Raw genomic sequence first — 13,701 nt, 5'->3', positions numbered from 1 at the left:
GGTCATGGGGCTTGAACTCAGGACCTGTCTCTGAGCTCTTTTGCTCAAGGCTATTTGTCTACCACTTTGAGCCACAGTGCCACTTCAGGTTTTCTGGCAGTTAATTAGAGATAAAAATCTCATGGACTTTCCTACTTGGGCTGGATTCGAACCTTGATCCTCGGATCTCAGCCTTCTGAGTAGCTAAGATTAAAGGCGTGAGCCACTGGTGCCTGGCTTCTTAATTTTATTATTCAATTTATATTTATATACAGTTATATAATTTATATTTATTATCTAATTTATATTTAATTATATAATTTAATTATTTTATTATATAATTTTTATTATTAAATGAGCATTAGTGGGATATTATACAGATTATAGATATTTTCCTTTCTCTGCAATGATAACTATAGTTAGTACTCTCTTGTTCATCCTTCAAGATGTAGACCAGATCTACCTACATGCCACATGCATATTATCACACTAACCAAGATGTCCAGTATTCTATCATTTAGTGACATACCTTCACATGTATCACTTTTTTTGTCAGTCATGGAGCTTGAACCCAGGCCCTGGATGCTGTCCTTGAGCTCTTTTGCTTAAGGCTAGTGCTCTACCTCTTTGAGCCACAGCATTACTTCTGGTTTTCTGGAGGTTAACTGGGGATAAGAGTTTCACAGTGCTAGGAATGTGGCTTAGTGGTAGACTACTTGCCTAGCATGCATGAAGCCCTGGGCTAGATTCCTCAGTACCACATAAACACAAAAGGCTGGAAGTAACGCTGTGGCTCAAGTGGTAAAGTGCTAGTCTTTGATCCATAAAGTTCAGAGACAGTGCCCAGGCTCTGAGTTCAAGCTCCAGGATTGGCACAATAAATAAATGACAAAAGAATAGTCTTAGGGCTAGGGATGAGGCTAGGAATGAGTGCTTGCCTAGCATGTATGAGGCCCCCAGGTTCAATTGTTCAGTACCACATAAACAGAAAAAGCCAGAAGTAGCACTATGGCTCAAGTGGTAGAGTGCTAGTCTTGAGCAAAAAGAAGCTCAGGGACAGTGCCCAGGCCCTGAGTTTAAGCCCCAAGACTGGCTAAAAATAAAATGGTCTTAGTTTTCTTAATCTGAAAAGATCATCCTTCCATTTTTTTTTTTTTTTTGTTCAGTCGTAGGGCCTGAACTCAGGGCCTGGGCACTGTCCCTCAGCTCTTCAGCTCAAGGCGAGCACTCTACCACTTGAGCCACAGCACCACTTCCAGTTTTCTAGTGTTTTTTTGCATCTGGGACTTTCCTGCCCAGGCGACCCTCAGATCTCAGCCTCCTGAGTAGCTAGGATTACAGGTGTGAGCCACTGGCACCCGACCATACCATTCTTCCACTTTTATTATTGAAAGATCATTGTGCTAGATATAAAATCCTAGGTTGACTTCCTCTCTCCTCTAGCATTTAACAAATGTCCTTTAACTGTCTCCATAAGTTTCTTATAAAAGTTAGTCACTCACATGTTCTGAGTGCTTCAGATTTTCCCTGTAAGCAGTATTTTCATGATTTTCTTTTTGTAATATTTTTTGGCAGTTTGATGTTTCTAGGCATACTTTTTTCATTTTGATAATTATTATTTTGTATGATCAGATGTACAAAGCATGCACCTTTGGTTCCTTTCTTAAGGCTAGCCTCCTTTGCTCTTGCTGTGTGTGAATGTCTAGTGTCTTCTATAATTTACCATGTTCCCATGTATATTAGAGCTAGTTTCTGCATATCTAGGCACACATTTTCTTTGTTACTCTGCTTAGATTTCACTGACATTCTTTAACTTTATATTTTTGACTAAACACAGATGTTCTTATACCTATGTTGGAATTACATTCTGATAAATCTGTTGTAAATTGAGAATAGTGTAAACTGAAAGGGAATTTAATGCACCAAATATACCGACATGAGAATTTAACAACAGCCATGTTGTTTACCTGTGTGATTGCCTGAGTAATTGCTGCCAAATCATCTCAGGAGGGTGAGAGAGTATCATACAGCATGTTACTAATCCAGGAAAAGAACCAAAACTTGAAATTCAAAGTATGTCTTCTCAAACAAAGGTATATGGATTTCATAACATCATAAAAAATTTAAAATGTAAGTCACTGGGCAGGAACGAAAGGGGTAACTGGGGTAGAGTGAAGGAAGGGGTGAAAATGTTCAAAAAGAATTGTCCTCATATCTAACTTATGAAGTGGTAACCCCTCTGAACAACACCTTAATAATAACAATAAAATTATATTAAAAATTGTAAGTCAGACCATTGTAAATTGGAGACTTCCTGTATAGAAACTTTTTGGGGTTTGTTTCCTAAAATATTCCCTTTGTCTTAGTCTCTCTCTTGATAACACATATGTCTAATTTTTTTTTTTGTCTGTTGTGGGGCCTGAACTCTGGGCCTGGGCACTGTCCCTCAGCTCTTCAGCTGAAGGTGAGCACTCTACCACTTGAGCCACAGCGCCACTTCCAGCTTTTTCTGCTTATGTGGTGCTGAGGAATCAAACCCAAGGCCTCGTGCATGCAAGGCAAGCATTCTACTACTGAGCCATCTTCCCAGCCCATCTAATGTTTTATATTTTTCCTCATGTTCTTAGAGCTCTGTTCCTGTTTTCAGTATTTTTCCCCTTTATTACTTAGACTAGATACTTTTCAAACATCCTGGGTTGTTTCTCTGTCATCTAGACACTGCAATTAAGTCTGTACAATGAAGTTGTATATTTCTTTCATTTCTAATATTGTGTTTCAGCTCAAGAACTTCTATTTGGTTCCATTTTGTAGTTTCTCTATGTCTCCTAAGATGCTCTTCTTTTCTTTTTCTTTTTATGGTCAGTCATGGGACCTGAACTCTGGGCCTGGGCGCTGTCCCCTCAGCTCTTCAGCTCAAGGCTAGTGCTCTACCACTTGAGCCACAGTGCCACTTCCAGCTTTTTAATTTTTTTTTTTCTTATGTGGGGCTGAGGAATCGAACCCAGGGCCTCAGGCATGCAAGGCAAGCGCTGTACCACTGAGCCACCTTCCCAGCCCCAGGATGCCCTTCTTTTCATTCATCACAAACATACTTTCCTTTTCCTCTTTGAATATGATTGTAGATGTTTCTACCTCTTACTCAGCTAATTTCAAATTTTGAGTCTATTCTCTGTTAGTTTCTGTTGATTTTCTTTTATCTTGAATATGGGTCACATTTTCATGAATGTTCAGACTGTAGCAGACCTTATAAATGCTATGTTGTAGAGATTATGTATTTTATTACATTCTCTAAAGAATGAGTTATTTTACTCAGAAAATTAAGTTGATTGAACTTGGACTATAATCTCTGTCTCTTTGATAATGGCTCAGTGATCAGTCCTTTCTCTCTCTCTTTCTTTTTCTTTCTTTCTTTCTTTCTTTCCTTCCTTTCTTCCTTCCTTCCTTCCTTCTTTCCTTCCTTCCTTCCTTCCTTCCTTCCTTCCTTCCTTCCTTCCTTCCTTCCTTCCTTCCTTCCTTTCTTTCTTTCATTGTTTGTCAGTTATGGGGCCTGAACTCAGGGCCTGGGTGCTGTCTCTGAGCTCTTTTGCTCAAGGCTAGTGCTCTACCACTTTAAGCCACAAATCCACTTCTGGTTTTCTGGTGGTTAGTTGGAGATAAGAGTCTCACAGACTTTCCTGCCTGGGCTGGCTTTGAATTGTGATCCTTAGAGCTCAGCCTCCTGAGTAGCTGAGATTACAGGCATGAGCCACTGACTCCTGGATGACCAATTTTATTGATAGCTGAAATCAGTCTCATACTTGTGTGGTTCAGAGATACTAGACTTTTGGACACAATTTATACATAGAATTTTTGGGCCCTCCCTGTAATATCTCTACTTTCTAAGAGGGCTTCCTGCTTGAAAATAGAACTGTGGTTTAAGTGGTAAAACATTATCATGGGGCAAAAATTAAAAGGATAGTGCCTAGGCCCTGAATTTAAGCCCTAATACCAGCACACACACAAAAATGAAAAAACAAAAAACACCAGAACTACTGCTGCTTTCCATTCTTGAAGTCACTTAGATGGTTTACCCAGATACTTTAGACAAGAAACTACATTCAAGGAAAAGCATAGCTTTTAACTGCTTATTTATTTATCTATCTGTATCTGGCTAGATAGCTATGTTTTGTAGTTTGAGGGATTGAACCAAAGACCTTGAGCAAGCTGAAGAAGTAGCCCCTTCCATTTGAGCTATGCCCCCAGTTCTGCCATATAATTATTATATGATTATGAAATTTTATTTTCCTTTTGCTGAACATTGATTTGTATCCATTTGCTACACAAATAATGTTGTAATAAATATATTGTTGTGTTTGACCACCTTTCTCATTGTAGTCATACATCACTTAACAATGGAGATATAGTCTGAGACCAGTGGTGTTAGGTGATCTTGACATTATGTGAACCTCATCCAGTAGACTTATGCAAAGTGAGATGGTTATAACATCACAAGGCTGACTCATCTTAGGGGGACCACTATCCATATGTAGCCCATTGTTGGCTGCACCTGACTGTATTTCTAGTGGAAAAATTCTTAACAGTGATTCTCTTTTTTTTTGGTTGGTCATGAGGCTTGAACTCTGGGTTTGGGTGCTATCCCTCAGCTCTTCAGCTCAAGGCGAGTGCTCAACTGCTTACCACAGCACCACTTCCTGTTTTCTAGTGGTTTATTGGAGATAGTCTCATGGATTTTCCTTGCCTGGGCTGGTTTTGAATTGTGATCCTCAGCTCTCACCCTCCTGAGTAGCTAGGATTACAGGTGTGAGCCACCGTCGCCCAGCTCTTAACAGTGATTCTTAAAAGTGAGTTCAGACAAAAATGGTTCTTGGTAAGTACTACATTGCCAAATTGCTTGACTAAAAGACTGTACCAATTTATTCCTTCTCCATTGTAATCTTTGGATTCCTATTAACTGCTTCACTGGGATCTCCAAAATGATCATTTGAAGGCAATAACGTGAAAACTTATACGGAATAAAACTGAGTGGGGAATGCTTATATAAAAATTTCTTTGAAAAACATAAGTTGGATGTGAAAGGTGATTTAATATTTTATTAAGAATCTAAAAATTGATGTCTTAACATTTATAGAAAGCAAACTGCAAGTGTCTGCTATGGAATCCTTACAAGTAATATTTAGAGTTCCAGGTAAATGCAAATCTAAATGGCAAGTGGGAAAAAAAAAAAAGAGTAGGAATAGCCAGGATTTCTGCCAATTCACTTCTGGAGGGAGTGGTGGGGGCAGGAAAGAAACAAAAATGACAAAACAAGATAAAGGTAGAAAATGATAGAAGGGCAGTAGGAAGTGGTTAAGAGACCAATAGAAGGGGAGAGTCATATTTGGGCATAGATAAAAATATCTTCTTGCCGGGCACCGGTGGCACCCACCTGTAACCCTAGCTATTCAGGAAGCGGAGATCTGAGGATCACGGTTCAAAGCCAGCCCAGGCAGGAAAGTCTATGAGACTCATCTCCAATAAACCACCAGAAAACCCGAAGTGGCAGTGTGGCTCAAGTGGTAGAGTGTTCAGCTTGAGCTGAAGAGCTGAGGGACAGTGCCCAGGCCCAGAGTTCAAGCCCCATGATGGACAACAAAAATAAATAAATAAAATCTTCTTATCAAAAGATAGTGGAGCTAGCCACAGGTGACCCTTCAAGACTAAAAATCGTCCTGTCACTGTTCCTTGGTGCTTACACCTACAATACTAAAACCAGGTTTTTAGAGCCCATGTCCAAAGTCCAAGAGTACCAAGTTAGACCCAGACACTTGTCCCCAAATGCCAAATAAAGATACCTGGTGGAGGGTAGAGAAAGGAAATGGATCTCATGGTAGCCATGCAAAGATGGCGCTTCAGTACATTTAGCTCAATCTTTAGTCCTTGGAGGACTTTCCCATTGGAAGGGGAGCAGGAACAGGTTATCTGGTGGGCAGTGCCCTGATTTTTTGGGTGTTTCTTTTAAGATGATAAGAAGAAGGCATTGCCTATTCTAGGGGCAGTTTGCCTTCAACACCAGATGTTTATCTGTAAATCTTCTGTCTTGGAACCCAAGATGAGCATAAAGTCAACTGCAAACAGAATAGCTCAGATCAAAGGTTACAGATACAAAGTTAGGGAACTTTTAGGTAATTCACAGGGCTCAGCACAGCATCTTTTAGGTTGCTTCCTTTTTTGGGGGGGTGGGGGGTCCGGTCATGAGGCCTGAACTTTGGGCCTGGGCACTGTCCCTCAGCTCTTCAGCTCAAGGCTAGCGCTCTACCACCTGAGCCACAGTGCCACTTCCAGCTTTTTTTTCTTTTTGCTTATGTGGTGCTGGGGAATCGAACCCAGCGCCTCATGCATGCAAGGCAAGCGCTCTACCACTGAGCCATCTTCCCAGCCCCTTAGGTTGCTTCTTAACAATACCAGCTACTTGAGAGGCAAAAATCTGAGGAATCATGGTTAGAGGCCAGTCTGGGAGGTGGGGGAAGCTCATCTCAACAAAAAGCCAGGTGTAGGAGCCTGAACCTGTGCTTCTAAGGGAAACACTTAAGTAGGATTGAGGTCTGAGGTGGACTCCAGGCAAAAAGTATGAAACCCTCCTTGAAAAAATAAAGCAAAAAAAAGGCTGGGGAGTGAGATTCAAGTGGTAGAGAACCCGCTTACGCAACAGAAGGCTCTAGTTCAAATTCCTGTACTGAAAAGAAAATGTGACTAATATGAAGAGAAAATACGGAAAAGTAAGCTTGCAAAGGTATTCAGTGTTCAGCATATCCTCAGGGTGTGCTTTGGGTGGCCACTGGGGGCTACTCTTTCAGCCTCTTCAAGCCTGGTTGCCAAGCTCTTCATGGAGTGGTTCAAGAGGTCGTGGGTTTCTGAAGAGGCTAAGCTTCCCAGTTCTAGCCATTCTGAGGCTGGCTCTGTTTTTCAATATATCCTTACAGTCCCTACTTTTTCAACAACCCCCCAGCTCCCACAGAAAGTGAGTGTGTTCAAATCTGCTAAGATGTAAGAAGTCAGTGCACACACACACACACACACACACACACACACTCACACACATGCTTACTTTTTGGCATTATCAGTTTGCAAATGCAAAAGGTGTGACAGGATGGGTGAAGGATGGACTTTGATTTATGGTGGGAAATTAAAGAAATGCTGCCACTGTAAGAACGGATGGAAATTATTGAAATGTGAAGAGGAGAGCTGGGAATGTGGCTTAGTGGTAGAGTGCTTGCCTAGCATGCATTAACCCTGGGTTCAATTTCTCAGTACCACATGAACAGAAAAAGTTAGAAGTGGCACTGTGGCTCAAGTGGTAGAGTGCTAGTCTTGAGCAAAAGAAGCTCAGGGACAGGGCCCAGGCTCTGAGTTTAAGCCCCAGGATTAACAACAAAGACAAAAAAACCCACTACCTAAAATTATATTTCAAGGTTTCTTCATCTTTTGATCGTTTGAAGTTTCTCACTGGCCTTTCCTTCATGAATGATTAACTCTAATATTTCTCAGCTTCCCTGCTTCTCCCTCATTTCTCCACTTTATAGGAAATACCTCTCCAGCCTGAGGCCCCCCTCTCCCTTACACCTTGTAATTTCCTACTTCTGCAAGGACTCTTTTTGGTTGCTGGAGTCCTAGACACCCCACATGCCCTCATGCTAAGGGTTTATCATGACATTGAAACTGGAGTTTTTAGACCCCACGCCCCACAGTCCAGGAGTTGCAAGTTAGGTCTGGCCATTAGCAAAGACACATATGCAAAGACACATGGTAAGTGATAGAGAAAGGACATTTATTACATGGCAGCCATTGGAAGACAGCATTTCGGTACATGTGTTTCCAGAGGTACTGACATTGGCTTCAGTTTAAATAGGGAGAATTGGGGCAGGAGGTAAGAAAGGTCTGCAGAGTTTTAATTCTGCTTTAGCAGTCACAGGTCACAGGTGTGTGACTTGGTTGACCATTAGCTCAGTCTTTGTTCTTGGAGGAGTTTCGGAGAAGTTATTACTTTACTACTGAAACAGAACAGGAACAGGGTGGTCTCCTGAATTTTTGGCTGTTGGCTTTAAGATAAGAAAGAAGACACTGACTGTTTGAGGGGCAGTTTGTCTTCCACACAAGATGTTTATCAGTAAATCTGGTCTTTCTTGGAGCACATGGTTGATTGCTACCTGCTCAGACTAGAGCGTTCTGTGATGAACGCTCATAGTTTCATAGTGCCCTGCTCAACCTTTCTGAGTTACTCTGAGAATCTTCTGCAGTGTTCTGGAGGGAGGGGGCTCATCTTTACTTGCTTGGCCTGCTGGGGGTTGTTATTATTTATCATGGTACTGTGGCTTGAACTCAGAGTCTTACACTCTTACTTTTATGCTTATTTAGCACTCTACCACTTGAGATATGCCTTCATTTCAGCTTTTTGCTGGCTAGTTGGAGATAAGAGTTTAGTGATTTGTCTGCCAGAGCCAACTTTGAAACTTGATCCTCAGATCTCAGCCTCATACTCTAACTAGCATTATAGGCATGAGTCATCAGTACCCAACAATTTTGTTCTTTTTAAAGCAGCAACAATCTAGTGGGAGAACAAGGGAGGGGGTAACAATGCTCAAGAAGAAATGTACTCATTGTCTTACTCATGTAACTGTAACCCCTCTGTACAGCATCTTCACAATAAATTAAATTTTAAAAAAGTAGAAAAAAATAAAGGTAATTTTGCCTCTTCAACAACAACAACAAAAAACAACCACCAAAAATACCTGTAACTGTGCTTTATACATTATTTTAAAATACAGTATAAGGATGTTTTGGCATAATTAGTCATATGTTATTTTAAATAACCTATTTGAATAATGACAAACTTTTCACAAAGACAATTCTAGTTTTGTTGTGGTACTTATTTGGCCGTTTATTTTGATAATAATATCTAGTCAAATCAGCTGCTTCTGAGACTACTTCTGGCATACTTGCTAAAAATGTGTTTCATATAAAGGGAAGTAGTTTTTAGAAACTATTATCCAAGAGGGTGTGTATTCACTTAGGGTAAAATTGTTTTAAAAATTACAGATACAAGGAAAAACTAAAACAACCTATAAGAGATATCTAGTATATAAACATAAATAACTCTTAATAAAAGTAGAACTTAGTTTATATATATATTTAGTACTATGAATTTAGAAAAGAAAAATCTCATAAACCAAAACTTCGATAGGGTATTGATCTTAAAATAAATCTCTTGAGCTGCGGTATGGCTCAAGTGATAGTGTTTGCTTGGCAAATACGAGGCCCTAAGCTCAGCCTCCAGAGCTTTCCTGAGGACTGGTCAGGTCAATGCAGTAAGTTTTCTAACAACACCCCTTGTCTTCCTACTCTTAGAAACTGTGAGAACTGGGGCTGGGAAGGTGGCTCAGTGGTAGAGTGCTTGCCTTGCATGCATGAGGCCCTGGGTTCGATTCCTCAGTACCACGTAAGCAGAAAAAGCTAGAAGTGACACTATGGCTTCAGTGGTGGAGTGCTAGCCTTGAGCTAAAGAGCTGAGGGACAGCCCCCAGGCCCAGAGTTCAAGCCCCACAACTGACAAAAAGAAAAGGAAAGGGTAAGAACTACTGAGATTGTTTCTCTGAATGGCTTTGAACAAAAAAGTTTCCATTATTTCTGTTATCTTATGCTAGGCAATGTTTTTCCCTTTGCTTTTGTGCTGGTATTGTGACTTAAACTCAGTGCCTCACATTCTCATTTGGCTTGTTTGCTCACTTGTAGTGCTTGAGCCACCCCTTCAGCTTGGCTTTTGGCTGGCTAATTAGAGATGGACCTGAGGACTTTCCTCCCCAAGCTGGCTTCAAACTGGATCCTCCAGATCTGAGCCTCTTGAGCCTAACTTGCATTACAAGTGAGATTTTTCACAGGTGCTTAGACAGATCATTCTTTCTTGTGTCTTCTATACCAACATTTCCAGAAAAGGTTAGACTTCCAGTAAGGTTAGACTTCTAGAAATATTGCTTGCTTTAACTGTAAAGTTATGTGGTACATCCAACCCATTTTTCTCCTCTTCCTCCTCCTTCTCCTCCTCTCTCCCTTCCTCTTCCTGCTGTATGGGGAATGAACACAGAGCCTTATGCATGCTAGGCAAGATCTAGCACCTAGTGACACTTCCAGGCCCAGTCCAACTTTTTATTTGGGCAAAAAGACTACTAATACTAATTCTCTCTCTCTCTCTCTCTCTCGCTCTGTTTACACAGTACTGAGGAATCGAACCCAAGGCTTCATGCATGCTAGGCAAGCCCTCTACCACAGCGCCACATTTCCAGCCCAAACACTAGTTTTGAGACACTGAGATAATAGGTCAACTTATCCTTTGACATTACTTCCTTTCTCCATTCTGCCTTTAGTTTTTGTGGTGTATACTGGGGGGAATGAGTTTTTTAAAAAATATGATGCACAATTATCTAGCAAGCATCACCAAACACCTTCTTTTTATTTTTATTTATTTATTTTATTGTGAAAATACCATACAGAGGGGTTACAATTACATGGGCAAGGTAGTGAGTACAGTTTCCCCTTCCATCCCTTCCCCTTCCCCCCCCCCCCCCCCCCCAGTGCCAAAGTTCTAAACCAAGCACCTTCTTTGTGGCTAGTACAAATGTTTCAGAAGTGTCTAAGTGTCCACTGCAGAGGTCCTGAACAAACCTGAAATCATGACCACTCACATCTCTACAAATCACCGCATGTTTTGCCTAGCTCAAGTTCTTATCCTTTCCAGGTCTCACGATCACATTTTGCTCCAGATCTGATTCCCAAATAGTCTCATCTCGCTTTGTGAGGGCCAGCTCTCAATCAGAACCATGTGTACAACTGGGTGCAGATGGCTCACACCTGTAATCCTAGCGAATCAGAAGGCTGAAGTCTGAAGATTGTGGTTTGAAGTCAGCCTGTGCAGGAAAGCCCATGAGATTCTTATCTCCAATTAAATGTGGAGGTTGTAGCTCTAGTGGTAGAGCACCAGCCTTGAGCAAAAATCTCAAGGACAGTGTCCAGGCCCAGAGTGCAAGCCCCAGCCTTGGGTGTGCACACGCACAGACATGCACACACGTTTTCCTCTGGGCATCATAAGTTTACATATGTAAAAGGTATAATGGGATGGTTGTTGGACTCTAATTTTTAGTGGGAAATTAAAGAAATACTGCCACTGTAAGAACTGGCTGATGGGTATTGGTGAAAGGTGAAGAGTAGGGGCTGGGAATGTGGCTTCGTGGTAGAGTGCTTGCCTAGCATGATGAAGCCCTGGGTTCAACTCCTCAGTACCACATAAACAAAAAAAGCCAGAAGTGGCACTGTGGCTCAAGTGATAAGAGTGCTAGCCTTGAGTAAAAGAAGCTCAGGGACAGTACCCAGGCCCTGAGTTCAAGCCCCAGGACTAGCAAGAAAAGAAAAGAAAGAAAGGTGAAGAGGAGACTGTTCTATGTAGCTCTGCAAAAAACAGCAGCAGCAGCTAGACATAGTAGTGTCCAGTTTGTTTGTTTGTTTAATTCCAGTTATTTAGGAGGTGGAAGCAGATGAACGAGTTGAAGGTCAGTCAAAAGTGAAATATAAACTAAAGGGCTGAGGCCATAGCTCAAGTTGTGGGGAGCTTTGCCTCGCATGTGCCAGGCCCCGGGTTCAATCCTCAGCACCATACAGAAACAGTATTCATTCTACTTTATAGCCTGAGTCTAGATGATGCGTCCACAAAGTAAGTTGATACACTTGAGTATTTTGAAGATGTCTCTTAGCTCCAAATGGTTGTGACTCTATAATTAGTGGGGAAACTGATTTTAGCTTACTTCAACTTTTTTTTTTATTGTTTTGTCCATCATGGGGCTTTAACTCAGGGCTTCAGCACTGTCCCTGAGCTCTTTTGCTCAAGGCTAGCTCTCTACCACTTCGTTTTTTTTTGTTTTTGTTTTTAATTTTTTTTCTACCACTTTGGGTCACAGCACCACTTTCAGTTTTTGAGTAGTTAACTGGAGATAAGAGTCTCACGGGGACTTTTCTGCCAGAGCTGGCTTTGAACAGTGATCCTCAGATCTCGGCCTCCTGAGTAGGTAGGATTACAGGCGTGAGCCACTGACATCCAGCTCATAATGTGTATTTTAAACACATATATCCCTATATGTATTGGCCTAGCAATCTCAGTACTAAGAATTTACCCTGAAGACAAGCCTCCAACAATGTAAAACAAGCAACACATACATACAAAGTTGTCCAGAACATCATTATTTATAAAATTACATTTTATACCATTACATTGTCATGCCAACATACCTGGCTTGTGAGTACCACAAAGTTGCTTTTTTGTTTGATTTGTGTGTGGGTGTGTAAGCATGTTCATGTGTGAATATGCCAGTCTTGGGGCTTGAACTCAGGGCCTGGGTGCTGTCCCTGAGCTTTTTTTGCTCAAGGCTAGCACTCTACCACTTGATCTTTGCTCTACATCTGGCTTTTTGGTGGTTAATTGGAGGTAAGAGTCTTTCCATCCATCACTTCTAATTGTGATCCTCAGATCTCAGTCATCTGAGTAGCTAGGATTACAAGGTGTGAGCCACCCGTGCCTGACTCTTCTGTGATTTTTTAAAAAATATTTTAAGTAGTTGCACAAAGGAGTTTCCATTCTTGTTTGATTTTTTTTGACACATAGTCTTGCTGTCTCATGATATTTTTTTTTTGTCTTAGCCACCTACAAAGCAAGGAATCAACTAAACGTCACCATGCCTGGCTGCAGTTTTTAAAGAAGAAAAGACAATGAACCTATCATAAAATGACTTTCAAAAACTGCTGTTAAGTGAAGAAAAGTATGAAAGTGTATCTGTAGTACTATGTGCTATTTTTAAAGAGAAATAAGAAAATATGCATGTATATATTTATTTGTGCAAAAAAGAAACAAAGGAAAGATAATCCAGGTTAATAAGATTGGTTACATTCAGGGATTTGGTGGAAATGGGCAGAATAGAAAAATGAGAAGGGGATGGAGTTTTGACTATATTTGCAACCACATTAATATTTTAGCAACAATAAAAAGAAAAATCAACAAAAATGGGAGAAACTAAAGTGGAAAGTATGAATAAATCAACCACACTTAAATAAGGTAACCAACACTGTAGTAGATAACAGAACTCAAGTACTGGGGTTCATAAGCAGTACTCTACCATTTGAGCCATGGCTCCAACCTGACTTTTTTAAAGTGGAGATGTGATTCTGTAGGGTTTTTTGTTTTTGTTTTTGACTGGGCTGGCCTCAAACCTAAATCTTCCAGGTCTCAGTGTACTGAGAGTCAATGAGTACAGATATGATCCACCAGTGCCTGATTCAACCGCTTGAGCCAAATCTCCACTCTAGTTTTTTTGATCATTAATTGGAGGAGATAAGAGACTCAGCCTGCACAGGCTGGCTTCGAACAGTGATCCTCAGATTTCTACCTCCTGAGTAGCTATAATTACAGGCATGAGGTGTCTGGCTGGCTCAACTTTTAAACACAGTAGATTCTTAGGCTAATGACAAGGAGCTCTCAAAAAATATTAGCTAACAGAAGTCTAGACAATAAACTTTTTCAAAGAAGTTGAGTAATTCTGGATATTCTAACATTAAGCACATAACTATATCGCTGATAATGGGAGGCAAGTTTCTTACAAATATGAAAAGTAGGAATATGGGAATGAATCACATAATGTTTTTTTTTTTTTT

General features: G+C 40.8%; 1 protein-coding gene across 1 annotated transcript in view; it reads left to right on the top strand.

Annotated features, from left to right (window-relative positions):
- Window positions 1-13,701, top strand: part of LOC105999681 — a 46,020-nt gene that overhangs the window by 20,215 nt on the left and 12,104 nt on the right. The window contains 3 exon segments of the mRNA XM_013034765.1: window positions 5,077-5,164; window positions 5,979-6,140; window positions 7,603-7,761. Of these exon segments, the coding sequence (XP_012890219.1) occupies window positions 5,077-5,164; window positions 5,979-6,140; window positions 7,603-7,761 (409 nt within the window).

The sequence above is a fragment of the Dipodomys ordii genome, unplaced genomic scaffold (genome assembly GCF_000151885.1).
Source record: "Dipodomys ordii isolate 6190 unplaced genomic scaffold, Dord_2.0 Scaffold196, whole genome shotgun sequence".
NCBI lineage: Eukaryota > Metazoa > Chordata > Mammalia > Rodentia > Heteromyidae > Dipodomys > Dipodomys ordii.
Note: the sequence above shows the minus strand (reverse complement) of the source record. Positions and strands in the feature narration are given on the sequence as shown.